This window comes from Triturus cristatus, chromosome 6 (genome assembly GCF_964204655.1).
Source record: "Triturus cristatus chromosome 6, aTriCri1.1, whole genome shotgun sequence".
Classification (NCBI taxonomy): Eukaryota; Metazoa; Chordata; class Amphibia; order Caudata; family Salamandridae; genus Triturus; species Triturus cristatus.
In genome coordinates this window covers 1,820,450,350-1,820,470,275 of record NC_140589.1, presented here as the reverse complement: position 1 = coordinate 1,820,470,275, position 19,926 = coordinate 1,820,450,350, and the positions used below count along the sequence as shown (strand labels likewise).

The 19,926-nt window shown below is 44.0% G+C and overlaps 1 protein-coding gene across 1 annotated transcript in view; it reads left to right on the top strand.

The window, feature by feature from the left end:
- LOC146822090 (interferon-induced very large GTPase 1-like) overlaps positions 1-17,323 on the top strand; it is a 180,314-nt gene extending 162,991 nt beyond the window's left edge. The window contains exon 2 of the mRNA XM_085609425.1: positions 9,485-17,323. Coding sequence (XP_085465551.1) covers positions 9,487-16,785 — 7,299 coding nt within the window. The 5' untranslated portion in view covers positions 9,485-9,486 and the 3' untranslated portion in view covers positions 16,786-17,323. The remainder of the gene's footprint in view (positions 1-9,484) is intronic.
- The last annotated feature ends 2,603 nt before the right edge of the window (positions 17,324-19,926 follow it).

The following is a 19,926-nucleotide window of genomic DNA, read 5'->3' as shown; positions in this document are numbered from 1 at the left end:
ACCACCACTCCAGTCAGGATAAGGGAGTTACACTCCTAAAATAACCCCTGCTCACCCCCTTGGTAGCTTGGCATGAGCAGTCAGGCTTATCTTAGAGGCAGTGTGTAAAGAATTTGCACATAACCAACAGTAATACAGTGTAAGCACTGCAAAAGGACACCACACCAGTTTAGAAAAATATCCAATATTTTTATATACTTAAGACAAGACCAAAAACAATAAAAATCCACAATCCAGTACTTAAAAATCCACAGTTATCAATTATGCTTTAAAAACAGTTCCTTGATGTCGATTGGTCTGTCCGGGGCTATAACGCCGTCGTGAGCAAACAAATCCAAATAGTTCTGGCTGACCGCGGCGTCGCGGACCAGCTACGGTGTCAGAAAGACCCGCAAACAGTACCTTTTAGAAATGCAGGGCGCCGGCGACCTCTTGTTGGGCTTCCGAAAACACGGTGTCCGCAGGCGTTGGTTCCGGAGGTCGGTGCAGGAGTCGTCAGGGCCCTCGAAGTCACACGCGTTGCAGGTCGATCTCCTCTCTGTTGGAGTCAGGAGCGCTTGCATCAGCAGGCATCGTGTGCTGCGGTGCGAAGTGCAGCGGTGCGGCATGCGGTGCCCTCAGGTCGTGGTGCGAGCAGCGGCTTGGGGGCGGCATCAGATGGTGTCGTCGGTGAGACCAGAGTCGCGGTGCGAGATGAAGGTGGTGCTCATCACGGTGCTGGCAGGTCACGGTGAAAGCAGTGGCGTCGTCGTTGCTGAAGCGCTGTCGTCGGCTGATGAACTGGAGTTGATAGCGCCGGCATCGGTAGGCCAAGGCTGCAGTGCGGAATGAGGGTGGTGCGTCGTGTAACTTTACGAGCGGTGCCCTCGAACCATGGTGCAAGCAGCGGCGTAGATTTTTGCGTGGAGCGGCGTCATCGGTGAGGCCAGGTGTTAACCAAACTACCCTTCACCCAATCATCCAGTGCCTCAGAAAAGTACCCCACATCATTCTCACAAGACTGGTGAGACAGTGTCTGACTGTTGCTGTCTCTTAACCCATACTCTTCTGGCTGGTCTCCATACTCACTTACCAGGGCTTCTATCATGGGGGAACCCCTCTCCCTGCACCTCTCATCTAGAGCCAGTAGATTGTCCCTCCCACTACCAGGAAAATGGCAAAATGCTCCCCTGTGCCAGTTCCCCAATCCACCTCAGGGACACTGCGCACCACTGGAGTATCCTCACAATCCTGAACCCTCTGGTGTATGTCAACCCCCTCCTTGAAGCAGGGCCCCAAATCTGTGTGTGTGTCTACCTCATCCTCAGTACTGGACCTAACACTTTTGCTGCCACCATCTGGGCTGGGCCTAGCCCCACTGGCTTCCCAATCCAGCTCTCTCATTTTAAACTCATGGTCTAACATCATCCATGGCTATTCTTTTGTCTTCCGTCTCACTTTCCATCCTGAGTTTCTCCAACTCGAACTTCCTCGCTTCACGCCTGTCCTCCAGCTCCTCTGGGGACAGACTGCTGCTGCCTGGTTTAGAGGGTGCCACCCTCTCAAAAGCACATCAACCCTTGGAATAGGCTCCTCTGCCTCCATGCCAAGATCTCCAGACAGCTCACTAACATGTCTGGCTGCTACCGAGGCCATCCTTGCCTTTTGTAGCTCCTCTTTTCTGGTGAGGCCCCTGATTTGGATTTTGAGGTTTTTGCAGATCGCCTTCAATTCATTCCTTCACATTGTCGGTTTCTAACCTCGCCTCCTAAAAGGCCACTTCCAAGGATACAACACATGATGCAATTGATTCAGGCATGATGAAGTAGCAAGTTTAAACTTGTAAGATAAAAAAATAGGCCAAAAAGAAAATGAACCAATGTGTGGCACGTAATGGTCTGCGATATGGTAGTAGTGCACACCAATCACTGTAAGTCAAGTGCAAACGCAAGTCCTATCCTCACAGCTGACAACCAAGTTAGAAATGGGATTTTTGACAGGCTAGGGCATGTGCCAAAGCCAGGCAGAAACCACCACTCTAGTCGGGATAAGGGAGTTACACTCCTAAAATAACCCCTGCTCACCCCCTTGGTAGCTTGGCACGAGCAGTCAGGCTTATCTTAGAGGCAGTGTGTAAAGCATTTGCACATAACCAACAGTAATACAGTGTAAGCACTACAAAAGGACACCACACCAGGTTAGAAAAATATCCAATATTTTTATATACTTAAGACAATACCAAAAACAATAAAATTCCACAATACAGCACTTAAAAATCCACAGTTATGAAAATATGCTTTAAAAACAGTTCCTTGATGTCGATAGCTCCGTCTGGCGCTATCACGGCGTCGTGAGCAAACGAATCCAAACAGTTCTGACTGACTGTGGCGTCGCGGACCAGCTACGGTTTAGGGAAGACACGCAAACAGTACCTTTTAGAAATGCAGGGTGTCAGCGACCTCTCGTTGAGCTTCCAAAAACACGGCGTCCGCAGGCATCGGTTCCGGAGGTCGGTGAAGGAGTCGTCGGGGCCCTCGAAGTCACACGTGTTGCAGGTTGATCTCCTCTCTGTTGGAGTCAGGAGCGCTGGCGTCGGAAGGCGTTGTGAGCTGCGGTGCAAAGTGCAGCGATGCGGCGTGTGGTGCCCTCAGGTCGCGGTGCGAACAGCGGCTCGGTGGCGGCATCAGATGGCGTCGTCGATGAGACCAGGGTCGCGGTGCGAGAAGAAGGCGGTGCTCATCACGGTGCTGGCAGGTCACGGTGTAAGCAGCGGCGTCGTTGTTGCTGAAGCGTTGTCGTCAGCTGATGAACTGGAGTCAATGGCGCCGGCGTTGGTAGGCCAAGGCTGCGGTGTGGGATGAGGGCGGTGCGTCGTGTAACTTTGCGGGCGATGCCATCAAACCAAGGTGCAAGCAGTAGCATCAATTTTGGCGTCATTGGGGAGGTCAAGGCGTTGTCGTGAAGTGACGTGGTGCGGAGTGCTGTGCCCACAGGTCGCGGTGCGAGCAGCGGCTCGGTGGTGGCATCAGTGAGCGTTGTCGGGGAGACCAGGGTCGCGGTGCAGCGGTGCCCTCTACGGTGCCAAGGCATCATCGTGAAGCGAGGCGGTGCGGAGTGCGGTGCCCACAAGACACAGTGCGAGCAGCCACTGGGTGGCGGCATCAGCAGGTGGCGTCGGTGAGACCAGGCTCGCGGTGCGGGTATGCGGTAGTGCCCTCTGCAGTGCCAAGGCGTCATCGCGAAGCAGTGCGGAGTGCAGTGCCCACAGGTTGCGGTGTGAGCAGCGGCTCGGTGGTGGCGTCAGCAGGCGTCGTCAGTGAGTCCAGGGTCCCGGTGCGGGTTTTGCGGCGGTGCCCTCTGCGGTGCCTTCAGGACACAGAGTCGGCAGCGGCATCGTAGACGTCGTCGACTTGCTTTTCTTCTGTTGCAGCACAAAACACACAGTCCCAAATCGACTCCCCTCTCTCCTTGCGTTGTCGAGCAGCAGATGGTACCCTTCTACATACCGTGTGGCAGTGTACAGCACTCTGAAAGTTCTGGCGGGGTGTAATTACATGTATGTCTGAAGTTTTGGGGTGGGACTTCCCATACTCACCACGATTGGCCATGCTCCACATCACTGATGGTATCGTGGGCAACATATACAAGCGTCACTTACTATTCCTAGGCCTTACACTGGCGAAACATGACATATCAAAAGCATAGAAAGATGCATCCCCACCAGTAGTTGGGACATGGAAGAAAGGACTTGATTTTTGCATGGGGATGGAATTACCAGTGTATAAGGCAAGAGGGTGCCCCCAGAAACACCCCAAGATCTGGAAGAGATGGGCAGAATATCGAGAACTGTATTTGGAGCCTATTCCAGCTATAGCAACAGATTAGCAATGGATAAAACGACAGATGATGTGGGATAAACATGGTTGTAAATGTATAGCCATTCAATCTGGGTGGCTGAGTATGACATGTATTAGACTATTTACCGGGTGTATGGCACTACTGATTATTGTTAGGGTAATATATTTGACTGTATTAGATTTTCAATTGTGTTTAATTGAAACCAAAATTCAACATCATTATTGCTACTATGTATATTATGCTACTGGAAAACCTGGTCGTGGCTTGTTACGGCTGTTGGCAATAAAATTTGCTGTGAAAAAAAAAGAATGGCGTTTGACAGTGTGGAATGGAATTACTTATTCACAGTTATGGCTCATCTGGGCTTTGGGCCCAGCTTTGTGGGGTGGGTAAAACTCCTGTACAACCTGCCCCTGGTGAGGGTGAGAGTTAACTCCACAATATTGTGTGCCTTCACGCTACAAAAGGGAGCCGTTCAGGGCTGCCCCCTATCCCCATTACTCTTCGCCTTGGCGCTGGAACCTTTGCGGCATGGGTGAGGCGGGACCCCCTAATTTGGGGGATACCTACTAGGGCTGAGTGGGAGGAGCGCATTTCCCTATATGCTGATGATATCCTGCTTTACTTAGAAAGACCAAAGCCCTCAGCTAACAAGATTCTTCAAATTTTGCGCATATATGGGGTATATTCAGGGTACTGCATCAACTGGGACAAAGTTTTGTTGTTCCCACTAGCGGGTGGCGCCCCAGCACTGACAAGGGAGTGTGTAATACCACTGGAGCTTGACGGCTTCAAATATTTGGGGATCAGCATCACCAGGGACCCCCAGTCGTTCTACTCCAGAAACGCCGGTAAACGGCTAGCTCGGTTTGTATCAGATGCCGCACGATGGAAAACTCTCCACTTGAAACTGATGGATCGTGCAGACCTATTCAAAATGATGTTCCTTCTCAGATTAATTTACGTCATGCAAAACAACCCCCATGAGTTACCGAACACATTTTTTCACAGAATAGAAACCGAAGTGAGAGGTCTGATCTGGTGCGGGGGAGCTTCGTGGATAGCCCTTAAAAAGTTGCAGAGGGGAGTATACTGGGGCTTGACTGTCCCCAATGCTGAAGTATACAAGTGGATAACGCAGCTGGTGTGTGTGAATGCCTGGGTCTTCGGCAACAGGGAGGAACCAGCCTACAGGGCAGACAGAGAGGCCATGGGGCTAGGAAGATACCCATCTGTCCTTTATGATAAAGACAGGGTCAAAAATCTACCAACGCACACGCAAGCAGTAGTAAGAGCATGACATGGCGGCACCAAGCACATGGGCTGGGGGGGACTCACACAAATGATGCCTTTGCGGCCAGCAGCCAATTGCAAAGGGTGGGCTCACTGCATGACCTAAACAAGTGGGAATTGCTGGGGTTAGAGGAACTGGGGGGCATTTGGCGAGGCCAGGCCTACATCACGTTCACAACCCTGCAGCAGGAGTATGAACTGGGACAGGAAGAATTGCTGAGATACCTACAATTGGGCCATACCCTCAAAGGCTACATTTGAGAGAGAACCTCCCTTCCAGATGCATCCCACCTAGAGGATAGGTTACTGACAGAACTATTACGCTCCAAAGCCATTTCAAAGATATATAAAAAGATCACTAATAATTTGCCAGATCCTTTAAAGGGACTGAGAGCCCAATCGCAACAAGATCTGGGCCCACTAGAGGAAGAGAAATGGGTGGTGGCAATGCAAGGTCCAAGGGAGGTAGCAATTCGGGCTAGATTTCGGTTGATTCAGCTAAAGATTCTGCACAGGGTTTATTACCACAGAACCATACTGTACAAGATGGGACACAGCAAAACTGGGCAGTGCCACAGGCGATGCGGGCGGGGGGACTTTCTTTCACCTGATTTGGGAATACCCAAAGATACAGGCTTAATGGAATGACATTGGGAAAAGAATGGCAGAGGTGGTGAGGCTGGAAGTTCCGATAGACACATAGTGGTTTCTCCTGCTGATCTCGAATGAGCACTCCTTGTCTAAATACTTGACACACTGGCTCAAAGTAGCAGGGGTGGTTGCCAAATGCAACATCGCCAAGCACTGGGGAGCGGTTGTCCCTCCGGGAGTAATAGACTGGGCCTCTGACTTTGACTGGTGCCAACTGGCGGAACACACAATTTACTTGAGTAGAGGGTGACCGAAGAAATGGGAGAAATCTGGATGAACTGGAGAGTTTATAGAGGCATGTAGGGAGTAGGCAAATCAAGGGGGGGAGGGTCACTGAATAACAGTTACCGTAGACTACTGAAATGAATGGTGAATGCTCTACATGTAGCCTGTACTGTAAATTTGACCAAGAATATGTGATTTAAATATTGATTACTGAGCATTTTCTATAAAAATAGTTACAAAAAATATATATATATTAGAACTTATCAATTTACCAGCCTTCTTTTGCAACATTTTAATCACTTCTCCTGCTGATCTCGAATGAGCACTCCTTGTCTAAATACTTGACACACTGGCTCAAAGTAGCAGGGGTGGTTGCCAAATGCAACATCGCCAAGCACTGGGGAGCGGTTGCCCCTCTGGGAGTAACAGACTGGGCCTCTGACTTTGACTGGTGCCAACAGGCGGAACACACAATTTACTTGAGTAGAGGGTGACCGAAGAAATGGGAGAAATCTGGATGAACTGGAGAGTTTATAGAGGCATGTAGGGAGTAGGCAAATCAAGGGGGGAGGGTCACTGAATAACAGTTACCGTAGACTACTGAAATGAATGGTGAATGCTCTACATGTAGCCTGTACTGTAAATTTGACCAAGAATATGTGATTTAAATATTGATTACTGAGCATGTTCTATAAAAATAGTTACAAAAAAGATATATATATTAGAACTTATCAATTTACCAGCCTTCTTTTGCAACATTTTAATCACTTTAATTCCTGTATTCTTTCTGATTGATATAACACTATTTACTTATGCTTAAGCTGTTGACTGTCTACTTTCTTGTACCTAACAATATTGATTTAGCAGTTCACATTTGCTTTTTGTAGCACAAGTATCCAGTAATTAAAGTACATCAGCTCTGAATTGTTCTAAAAAACTCTTTATAGTGTTTCATTTCTCATGATCTAGTAGTCCCTACACGATAGTCTTATCTAAGTGATGATGGTTATTTCCTTTTCTTACCACTACTGTTTGTGCACCAGACACCCTCATATTTAACCTGAACTGCTTATGATTGACCCCTTCTCCATGCCTTCTCCCCCTCATGTATTCATACTCCAAACTGGTGGTTGTTGCCAGGCACCTCTTCTGGGGAAGAGGAACCTGTGTTTCCACTAGGGAAGATAAGGGGGCAAAGGAATATCATTGGATAAATCACTCTATAGTTCAGCTAACATTATTTCCCCAGAAGTGACAACAACTACTTTCATGTGTCCTTCTTCCCATATTTGCCAACTGTTGGTTTAATAGCTAACCCTGCTTTGCAAACTTGTGAACTATTGACAAATAATTCAATTCAACTTCAAGCCATCTTTACAATTTACTGTTGAAATTACCTATACATTTAATCATCGTTTCCCATTCACTCGAATTTTCTTCATGAACTTCATGAACTTCTCTACCCCCCCCCTTGCTACCTGAACAACTATACTTCTTCTACTCTAGAGTGTCATAACTTGCATTTTTGCGCAATTTGTGCCTGAAGACTATCCTGCTGAAACCATGTAGCAAACCTCTCATTTTCTTACCATGGTGGACTGATTGTAAAGATAAGTTCACAAATCTTTAAAAGTATACCCAGTCTTTGCCTTCAGCATCCTAGTCTCTTTTGTTTTTCTATAATTGTTTTTTTTTTCTGACCACGATGCTTCTAAGTAGTCCATTCTCTTGTTGTTTTCTTGGGAGGGCACCATATATTCTAATGTGATTGTAAAATCATCTTGGGCAGTTTTAGGATCTACCAACAAATTATTCCATAATTAGTTTTGTGAAGGCATCTTCCACAGTAGTATTATCTTCTGTCTCTTTTGTGATACTTTAGAAATGTAGATTTGATCTCCAGAATCTGTTTTCCATGGACGCAGCATTGAAATTCAATTTTCTCCAGGCTATGCCTTTATTTATCTTCCTTCCATCAAAGTTTGTTTCAGAATTTTCCGGCACCTCTACCTCTGTCACCACTTTCTGAAAAATTGACTGTAGCTTTTGATTTATATCCCCTAAGTGTATTTAAATACAGCTAAGCGCTTTCTTAAAGTTTTTTTATGAAATATGTGTTTTTTAACCATCATGTACGGTTAATTTGAATAGATCGAGATAGGCCTTCTAGTTCTTCATATTTATCTACAGATTTGTCAGAGCCTGTTAACTTCTCCTCTGATATATCTGTTCCCATATCATAAAATTCTGTAAGCTCTTGAAGTTCAACTTTAAGTCTCATTACGATTTCGGTCGGAGTTTCCTCCTCCCAACACCGACTCGTAATCAGGACCGATCGACTTGCGGTCAGCTGTTCCTCCCGACCGATTACGATGCGACTGAATACTGCTCGGTTGGATTCCTATTGACTCCTATGGGAGCCTGTGTTCCGCCCGACAACACAGACTCCTATGGGGAAATGGGGGTGTGCGGAAAACTCTGCACCCTGTTACAGGTACTCTATAGTGCCTGGCACACAGTGCACGGTTTTACTGAGGGGTCCCTTAGGTACCCCCTCTGGCCCGCAACCGGAGGCCGCAGGATGAAGGGGGGCCTGCTAGGGGTCCCAAAAGTCACTTTCCGACTCCCTTTTTGTGTCGGACAGGCCAACTAGGAAAGGCTATTGGAAACTGACATCATAATCGTTCGGTCGGAAACGCAGTCCATAGAACTGTATGATGCGGTTCCGACCAATACGAATTCTGAGAGAGCCAGTCGGAACCGATTCGGAAAGACCATGCGATTTACAAACCGACCACGAACATCGTAATCGGTCAGTCGAATTGTAAACTGGCGGAGTCAGTCGGAAGGGTTCTGACACGGTCTAGGAGATTCCCACTGTCGGGAGGAGGCTTTCTGCCCGACATCGAAATTGGCCCCATAATGTTCTTTTAATTTTAGACCTAGGTTCGATGAGTGTAGTAAATTAATTAGTTAATGCTAAAGTTGTCTTTTATTTTTGCCCTTTTGGTTTGCATCTGCTATGAACTAAGACCATCTTAGATATCTAGATATGTGCCTTGATCCTTGTTGCAGAGTGGATGAGGACCCCCAACCACACTTTTGTTCTGAGTTCTGCAGGTCTCTAGTCAACCTGGTTGTCCAGTGCCCCTCTCCAGGCCCAACATGATTATGAGGGTAAACAAGGCATCACATTTCTTATTTATTAAAAAAAAGATGGCAGCTGCAAGTCAGACTGGACTGTAGGAAGCATTTGAACTCCATGGAGAAGTCTCATTGGAGTGTAGCCCTAGGTGAAGAAAGCAAATGTACTCATAATAAGCGAAATTGAATGGGACATTAAATAATGAAGAATAACCTTGGCTTTGTCAAGGTTTGTTTTGCCTGTATCTCTTCATAACAGTGATTTAAGTGAATTATGTGACAGTTCTCAATATAAATTAAAATAAAAACATAATTTGATCTTCTTTTCTTCTAGAAATGTCCAAAGACAATGAGTTTCCTCAAGGGCCAATTGCAGAAGACCTTGGGAAGAAGGAACTTGAAATGGCGCTTGTGGAAGTGGGGCTAAATCCAGAATACTGGTTACCTATATTAAAATCCAAGCTTGGCATAGCTAATGTGAAAGCTTTGCAATATGCTGAACTAAACGATTACAAAAAGCTAGAAGGTAATGTGCAGCATGAATGGGAAAAGCAAGCACTTCAAAAGCTAATTGTTCTTCCTGGAGCCCTCTTAAAAAGACAACAGTGGCAAGAGGAAAATTTAGCAAATCAGCGAAAACTAAAGAACTATAGAAAATCATTGTTGGAAGAACTAAAACAAATGGAATCTGAGAGTAGAAAGCACCAGGACACTTTTGTTACGGCAAAAGAAGAAGAGTTAAGAAAAGCTATGGACATACCCAGAGAACATTGGGTGTCAACTGGGAAAACTTTAAAGGACATGATAGAAGACCTACACAATAAACTAACTATCATGGATGGGGAATTTGACAAGAAGCACATCTGTCTGTCTGATAAAGAAGTCCTGAGAAATGCATCAGGAGGCCTTGCTCTTGAGGGTGTTTACAAGACCACAATACCTGAAGATTCTCTGGAGAAGCGAGAACATCTAATTACTATTCCAGAAGAATTCAGGCTTGATGGTCCAGTACAAAGTCCTGTATTTCAGCAGAAAGAATTTTCTTCTTCTTCAGCTGAGTTAATGTTCACACGCAGAGTGGAAAAATTTGGATTTAGCCTGAGTTGTTCAGCACAAGTTGGCTTTTGGGGTTTTCAGATACAAGAAAGATACAAACCATCTATAGAATCTGAAATAGACCATATATCCCATTCTGAACACAGTTACATTTGTACAACAAAGTTCAATTACATCCCCCTAGCCTCGGGCTACTTTGAAATGAATCATCTTCGACTTTCTGATGCTGCCCTAACACAGTTAAAACAAACTGAACAGCTTCTGAGTCTTACCAAATATGGTGATAAGAAAATAGTGGACAGTCAAGTTGCTAACTTTTTTCATCGATTTGGTTCCCATGCAAACAAGGGCCCTCTTCATTTTGGTGGGATCTACTGGTGGAAAGCCTCATCCGAAGGCTTCAAAGCAAAAGATATTTATGAAGCGAGAAAAATGACAATTGATGCGCTGAACATACATGTTGGTGCCAGTTATGGCCTAAATGTGGGGGTGGCCGTCAATGCAGAAAATCAAAGTGGAAAAGCATCTTTCACTGGAACACAGAAGGAAACATTCCAGAAACAGATTCAGATGTCGGTTTCCAAAACAGGTGGTCCAGAAGAAGTAGATTCACTTCAACAGTGGAAAGCTGGTCTTGTCTGCAATAACAAAACCTGGCATGTGATTGACAGAGGATCTCAGTTTATACCAGTGTGGGACATTATACTCCACAACCACAAAACTGATTTTGAAGATATACAGCACTTGTCCACTTGTCTTCTGGATTCCTACAACCGCCTAACAAACCAAAAAGCAGTTTTATTACCTGGAGAAAAATTACTTTGTGCAGTGGATGAAGCTAAACGATTTTTGCTCGATATCAAATCCTGGCCAGTGTCCAGTGCAGAGAAGAAGTTAAGGAATTTAGATGACTTCAAACACAAATTGAATGAAAAAGTAAAAAACTACATCATTTGGGTTAATATCTGTCTCTCAGATCCAGTGCTTCAGGATTTCTTGATTAATATTGTCAAGGAACACAAAGGTTCATCTAGGAAAGAAACAGCAAATATTAAATCGCTGATGCGCTGCCTTGTTGAACCTCATATGCATTCAGTTGAAGACTTTCCTGGATCTTCCATCATTAGGGAGTGGTTAGATGAGTCTGAAAGAGAGCAACATCAAGATATTAGTGTCACTGGATTTGATCAGTTTGTGGAAGTTCTACAGGCATCCAAGAATGACATAAAGGAATGCATAAATGACTCTAACGATGGCAGTCAATCAAAAAAGGATGATTCCAAGATAAATACTACTCAAAAGGTGAGGTCTTCACTGTCCTCTTTCCTGAAGGCTCTTAGAAATACCAGACAAGTAGAGAAAGAATGTCTTTTTCTGTCAATTGTTAAGTGCATAGGATACTGTGCGCAAAGTAGCACTTTTCAGTATCCTATTGGCAAGGCAGAAATTGATTTCATAATTGAAGAAATGACGGCAGCAAACACAAAGTATCTGGTCCTAAGTGAAAAAAACCTTTTACAGGCACAAGCCTTTTCACTTCTAAGAGCCTTGACAGTAACAGTGGAAAACAAGGTAGTGTCTCCAGAACAGAAGCAAGACCGACTGGTCTTCTTTAAAGACCATATGGCAGGATCTCTTTTCCACAAAGTTGTTCGTGTCCTCAACAAACATGATAAATTTGGTGACTGGAACACTCTGGAAAAAGATCTGAATGCACTAATATGCGGTAATAATGACGAAACTCTGGATGATGTAAAAGCTGAACAAGTGAAGCAAGATCTGGAATCAGTATGTCAAGAAGTTTTTTTAGAATCTGGAAATGTGCCGCAAAGTAATCCTCAAAACCATGAAACAATCACAAATCAAAGTTTTTCTGTTCTGATTAAGCGGCTTAACCTTGAAAAGTATTATCCAAGGCAATTGAAAAAGTCAGAAATCCACATTATTGGTCAGTCATATCTCTCTGAAAGCCAGCCTCTAACAGAGAGAGAACTTCCTTTATATTTTTTGCAAAAGTTGATGATGTGGGACTGTCGGGCAAGGTATTTGGTTGTCGAAGATAAAGGTAAAGAAGTCATGGACAGTACGAGTTCCACCAGTGGTACTAATAAAACAGACGAAACTGGCGATACATTTGATGATTTTTTCAGTTTTTTTAGGAACGAAATTTCTGATACTGCGCCACAGGAAAAGGCTGTGGTGCACCCCATGGACGTCCAGATGGCAATTTTTCATTGTGCGGATGATTTTTTGCGACAGTATATTTCAACAAAACTAGCCTTTTGTCAGTTCGCTCTGCCATTTCTAGTCCCAAATCCCTGCAAATCACAGATTGAGTTCCCATTGTGGTCCTTACGCCAGGTGAATAAGAAATGGGTGAGCCAATCAAACAATACAACAAACAAGGAAACAAATGCATGTAAAGAAAAGCCCATTACAGAAGCCAGGTTGCCACTGGTGGCGTTCATGAGGTTTGGTCCTTCACTTTCTTCTAAATCTCAAATCTTGTCAAAGCTGTTGAGCAAACAGCAGCATAGCATATTTTTCCACCGACATTGCAAAGGTGCCAGCACAGACTGCCTTCTGATGGACGGTGTGGTGGACATAGCCTGGTATTGCCCCAGCGGAAAAGATGATGACAGCTTTGATGACTGTATCGCTTTCACGAATCTTCATGGAGATGCGAGGGGCCACGAGAAGCAATTTGAATTTTTGAATGAAATAGCAGCTGTCAATGTAATTCTATTATCAGACAATGACCAGAATGAAAAAAGCAAATCAATCCTGAATAAATGTCTTCAGTCACCAACTCCTTTGATCTGTCTCTTCGCTGATGAGGAGAATATTCAACTTGCTAACTCTAAAACTATAGTAGGAATAGCTGCAAAGAACAGAAATGAAGCAGCTTTTATCAGTGAACTGACAGCTACAATAAAACGCCTTCTGAAGAATTCAACCAACACTCGCAGTCTTGAGGAGTGCGAAAAAATAGCCCAAAAGCATGGGATTGTTGTAGATGAAAGTGCGGAAGAATGCAGAGAAGGCAAGCACATGGCAGAACAAGTACTTAAGATATTACAAGAGAAAAATATATTAGACATGAAAAAGACATTTCTTCCCCTTCAGGGAGAACTTTGGCACACCTGGTGTAAGAATGATAAGGGAAAGAGACGCCTTCAGGGCAAAATGAACAAGAGCATTGAGCAGCAGAAAAGTGACATTGAGTCAGAAAATCATCACATCAGGAACAAGCAGCTCCAAATGGCATTCCCCCTAAATGCATTCATGAAGGCCTTTCTTCAGTATCTAAACTCAGGGTCCCATTCTAAAAAGATGTACTTCCTGCAGTGGTTTAGCTTCTTCCTTCACCGAGAGGTATCCCCTGTTCTTGAGAGTTTGTATCAACAATATCACAGTTTATGGTTGATGAGCAGAGATAAAGATAAACCAGGAAACAACGACTTGGAGGAAACCTATGAAAGCTGCTTGAAGAAACTCTCCATTAATATTGGCGATTCCATGTTTAGCCTTGAACATGTTCTCAGGGAAGTGGGTCAGGTTTACGAAGCTTTGGATTCAATGCCTACAAAGGACAAACATTTGTATGTCTTGCCACAGACTGCAGCAGATCTGATGCTGTCAGGCTATCCCATTGAGCTGATGGACGGTGATGCTTCGCATGTACCATTAAAATGGATTGATGCAATCCTCGATCAATTAATTGAGAGGCTTGGAGATGTTAAAGTGTTTGTCCTCTCAATACTTGGCATTCAGAGCAGTGGAAAATCCACATTACTGAATGCCATGTTTGGCCTTCAGTTTGCTGTGAGTGCTGGCAGATGTACGCGAGGAGCATTCATGCAGCTGATCAAGCTGGACGACAAGCTCAGGTCTGACCTGCAGTTTGACTATATGCTTGTCATTGACACAGAGGGGTTGAGTGGTTCTGGGAAGACAAATGTTCAGTCATGTAGCAGCTATGACAATGAGCTGGCCACCTTTGTCATCGGACTTGGAAACGTGACCCTCATCAACATCTATGGAGAGAATCCTCGTGAAATGGAACATTTTCTTCAAATTGCAGTCCATGCCTTTCTGCGAATGAAGCGGGTAAACATTTCTCCAAGCTGTCTATTTGTGCACCAAAATGTTGGAGATATTACAGCAAAAGCAAAAAACATGGAAGGAAGAAGAGTTCTTCAGGAACAGCTGGATGAAATGACACAGATTGCAGCCCAACAAGAGAGCTGTGACCTGACATGCTTTAATGACATCATCAGATTTGATGTAAAATCTCATATTCAGTACTTTGCCCATCTTTGGGAAGGAGATGGACCAATGGCCCCTCCTAATCCCAGCTACAGTCAGAATGTGCAGGAGTTGAAAAGCCTTATTCTCACGATTGCAAAAAGAGATGCTCGGTGCACCACGTTAAAGATGTCAGATCTAAAATTGCGTATAAATGATCTATGGGCTGCTTTGTTAAATGAAAATTTTGTCTTTAGTTTTAGGAATTCCTTGGAGATTGTAACATACAAGAAGTTAGAAAACATGTATAACTCATGGACATGGGAGTTGAGGGAGGGTTTTCTGATTCTGCAAAACAAGCTGAATATTACTATAGGAAACGATGAACTCCACAGAGTAGACAGAACATACATAGAGAGGGAGGTTCAGGAAAGATGTGATTCCATCATGAAGAGCATGAAAAAGTTCTTCAGTGAAGATAAAGACAGTAAGGTGTTAATTAAGTGGAAAGCAAATACTGAAAACAGGTTGAAAAATATTAAGTATGATCTCATCGAAAGAGCAGTCAAAATGGCAGAAGAGCAAATCAGAGTTAAAAACAATAAAAACAAATTTAGTCAAATGTATTTAGTTTATGAAGAGCGCCTGCTTGAGGATAGCAAAAAAACGGCCTTGGGCTTTAAAGATAAGGAACTGGGGGAAGAGGAGCTAAAAAACATTTTTGATAATATCTGGCAGTCTTGTCTCCAAAATGTGATTTCTTCAATCCCCGCTGCAGAGAAACCGAATGTTAAGGTAGACATGCAAAATACCCTTCTAGAGCAGTTTAAAAGTCACTCAAATCTATCTGACAAATTCGAAGAGTCTGCAACATGGGTCGACTTTACATATGAGTTTTCCAAGCACATTTCATTGAAAAAAAAATATGTGGTTTTGGCGGAAAGTTTAGACAAATCCCAGTTAGACCTAATTTTCCATTTGACAGAGTCCCTAAAACAAGGTGTAACAGAATACATCAAAGAGAAAGAACAGAAAAATGAAAATTATCGTCTATCTTACTTTGACGAAATTCTGAAAATCATAGAAGAAAAATTGAAGTCTGCATTTGATGGCTCAAAGTTTAGATTCCAAGCTGACTACAAAGTATATGTCTCCTTATATTTGTGCCAATTGGCAGCAACACGATTTGTTAAGATGTCTGAATCATTTCAGAAAGCAAATGACCCAAAAACCTATTTTGAAAGCAAGAAGGAGCAGTTCTTTCTCAGGTTCAAACTGTCCTGTGAAGGAACAATTCGCATCGTGACATTTGTTGATTTTGTATGTACAATACTGAAAATGGAGATCCGCCAAGCAGTCTATAACAAGACTGCTATAGACATAGCAAGTAAGATGCGCTCAGACTGTGCAGCCTTCAATGGTAACAGGTCAAAACTTGAATATCATCTCCTTCTGTCTTTAGCAGAAGAAGAGAACTTTGAGAACTATATGAGCTACATCAATCAGCCCAAAGAAACATTTCAGCGTTTTATAAAAGACAAAGTTTACAGTTATTGTTTTGATGAAAACGAAAACATGGTGAATGAGTACTTAAACATAACTCTTGATTATTTTGAAAGGACTGTTCTTAAAACTATTGGTGATGTCACTAAAAAGGTTAATGGTAAATGTACAAATGTGTCCACCTGGTCAGATGAATTCTGCGCTCAAATTAAACAGTTGCTCATCTTTCAGAGAAGTGAACTCTGTGTCTTTGACGAACCTGAGGTACCTGATGTTCATATTCTACAAGAAGCCATGACTATGACTTTGAAGACTCGTGTAAAAGATCTGAGGAAGGAATTTAAAACGGCTGACATTGAGGAGTTTGAAACGAAACCTCATGAAATTCTTTTTGATCAGTTCTCTGGATGCTGGGTAAAGTGCCCACTGTGCACTGCTCCCTGTACAAACACAATCCCAGACCATGATGGAGACCACAGTGTACAGTTCCATCGCCCCGAAGGTCTATCCGGTAAGAGATGGCAAAAAACTAAAAACTTTGTTATTGACATCTGCACGTCTTCAGTATCTAGTGATTGTAAAATTGTACTAAATGATGGGAGAAAGTTTCGTTACAGGAGATATCGAGATGCAGGGCCTGATTATGAGTGCTGGAGCATCACACCAGATGTTTCAACACAATTATACTGGAGATGGTTTGTGTCCCATTTCAGGTCCAATCTACAAACACATTTTGGTCTAAAATTTTCAGGAATGGGAAACATCCCGGCTGAGTGGCAAAGCATTAAAAAAGAATCTGTCATTGAAGAGTTAAGGAAACAGATGTAGAGCTGCTGTTCCTCCAGTGTAACCCCTGCACAGCTCCTCTATCATTCCCACAGCACATAATACTCCTGTTGCTTTAACAGGGTACACTTACCGTTCCTGTATAGCAAAAATTATCATCAGAAATAACGGCATGTAGAACTGTGCACAAATGACATGGAAACTAGATCAAAGAAAGCATGACAGGGAGGAGATGTGGCCTAACAGCAAGAGCTGCTCACTTTGGAACTGGGGAACCAGGTGCAATTTCTGGCTTCAGCTCAACATCCTGTGATTCTTGGCAAATCACTTAATGTCTATGCACCTAAAAAATAAAAAGATTTGCCCTTTTCCAGCGTAATCTATTGCTCATGTAAACCCCTCTGATGCCTTTGGGTCAGGTTTGTTCTACACACAACTGCAAAAAAGAATGGCAAAGCACATATTGTACAAAGTTTTGTATGTATTTTTATAAGCATTTGCAAGAGAACTGAAAATAATAAAAGTTAAAAAAAAAGAAAATCATGTATGATGGGCATATGCTTCCAATATAAAATATATTATAATACAGAGCCAGAGAACTGCAAAAGGCAATGTGGGACATTAAGGGGCTCATTATGATGGCGGAAGGACCGCCAACGCCAGCCCGGCAGTGGCGGTCCCTCTGCCATCTGACTCCCATTACCCCACCACATTAGGATGGTGGGGGGCATCGCTTTGTGACCGCCCGCCAGATTACAATGCTGTCGTCAGACAGCCTTTCCATGGTGGTGGAACCGCCATGCAAAGGCTGGCGGAGGCTGGGTTCGGGGGCCCGTTGCGGGCCCCCTCTGTGTGGGGGGAGGGTGTATGTGCACTGGGGGGTATCCATGGTACCCCCTGCATTTCCATGCACATGGTTGCAGGCACCGCGTGGTGCCTGCCATGTTGTGCATGGAAATGCACTACGTGGCATTTTGGCATTGCGAACGGTGCTGCAGCAAGTATCACTGTCCGCAATGATCAGGGCCCTGGATGCGCCCGCCATAGTGGCGGGCACATCCTAATTCACTCAGCGGGACCTCCGCATTACTGGCGGGAGGTCCCATTACCGAAACGATTGTGGGCGGCCCGCCATCGTAATGATCCCCTAAGTATTTGTTGACTGCAGAAGAAAGAGACCTGGCTTCCACATGATGGCAATGTGTGATCCTGAGAAAATCTTCCTGTGCACCAGTGCCCCTACTAGACCATTTGGGAGTGCTTAGAAACGAGCCAATGCTCCATGTATAATAGCAACTCAACAGTGAAAATTGCAGGTCCAAAGTAGACACATTATTAAGGGTACAAGCAAGCTTTGTTTAGAAAGGAAAGTGTGGAAATTTAGATGTTTCAAACGTGTTGCCTAAGGTCCTCTAAAGTTGGTTGTCTACAGTCGAAGATCTAACTCCAGCTGTAGAGAGACCCAAATTAAGTTTGCTTGACCCGAAACCAGCCTTTCACACCGTTCCCCAAATTTTTAATTTACACGGGCATTGTCAAGGCTGTATTTTATCCCCTCTAGAATCCCTCCGATAAATCATACGATGAGCACAGCAGGCCGAAGGGCAAGAAGCACTTCCATCCTGCTAACACTTTAAACTTGCGATTTTTAAAAGAAATCGGGGGAATTTATTTTCCCCACTGACTTACATGGAAGTTGAGGGATTTTAGGTGTAAAAAAACTAAAGCCCTTTTGGGCTTAAAGTAAAAAGATCGAGAGTCTCCTCTTGAATCGGGTATGTCCACAAGTATACACTTACCAGATGAAAGGGATGGCTTCCAACTTTATAGTTTTAACAGCAAGTACAAAGCTTGAAGCTGTAACTGGAAACCTTAATATCCACTTCCCGAAGATATTCAGCAGACTCGTGGGCTAAGGTAACTGAATGGAGCTGCACAGTTGTGTAAAATAATAAAGTCTGCACTGTTGTAAGTTGGGCCTGAACCTCCGGATGCCATGGGATAAAATGAAAAGGAAATATTAAAGAAGGAAAAGAGAAATTGCAAATGAAGAAATAAAATATTAGAAGGGAGAGCAACGAAAAAAGAGAATAACAACCGGAAAAAGAAAGTTTCTTAAAGACTACAAAAAAAGAGATAAAATGGATGAACAATAAAGGCTAGAAGGGGATGAAAGGAAACTATAAAACTCCAACCGAGCAAACCACATCTCCAGTCATTTCTCATTCACCAACATTGTACCTTTGAGAGGACGATGCTTTGCAGCTCATAAACACCAAAGGTGGGTTTTATCATGCAGTTGGTAGGTATTTCTTGATAAACACTGAGGACCTCATTTACAAGAGGCCTGTGCCGTCGAGGTTTCACTTTTAATGACAATAAGGTGACACAAGCCTCTCAATCATATCTATGAGGTGACACAAAGCCACCCTGCCTGGCTTTGCATGGCCTCTTAGATATGGAGTACGGCAAGGCAGCGTGGCGCTGCCTTGCCCTACTCTGCATCAAGGAGTCATTCCATGAGTGTTTCACTGGGTGTTCCCATGCAATACCCAATTATTTTGATGTTACCCCAGATTTAAAACATTACGTAAACCTTGGGCAGTACCAAAAATGTACTCCTTCCCGGAGGAGGCGTAACAAGGAAAAATGTTTACTATTCTCCTAGTTTTTTCATCTTTCCAGGTGTGCTGCATTCTGCTGCACACATGAAATGAGGAAAACACCTCTTGTGATTGTTTTTATGCGAGAAGGTGCCCACTTCCTGCACAAAAACAATCATGCCAACAACACAGACACACTTGCATCATGGTGCAAGGGGGTCTGCATGGCGCTCGGCTGTAGATTGCGCCCGTGCTAGATGAAAGGACAGGAATGCACCGTATCTTCTGAATACAGTGCATTCCCTTTCGAATCGGCATAGGGCAGCGCAGCATAATGACTTGCAGCTCTGCCCTACGCCAATTCATTGTAAACGAGCCCCTAATAGCCTTACGAGATACCACTTGTCCATTGGTTGTTATCAGCAGAGCACAGAGGAGGTAGCGAGGAGGGCAAGGACCTGTTGCTATGGAGATTGAAGGGATGACTCAGCTCTCTGCAAGTTTAAATAGAATAAACTATGCATGAATGTCCATATTAAGGCTTTGAGTTATAACTAAATTATCTCTTTGCTAGAACCTG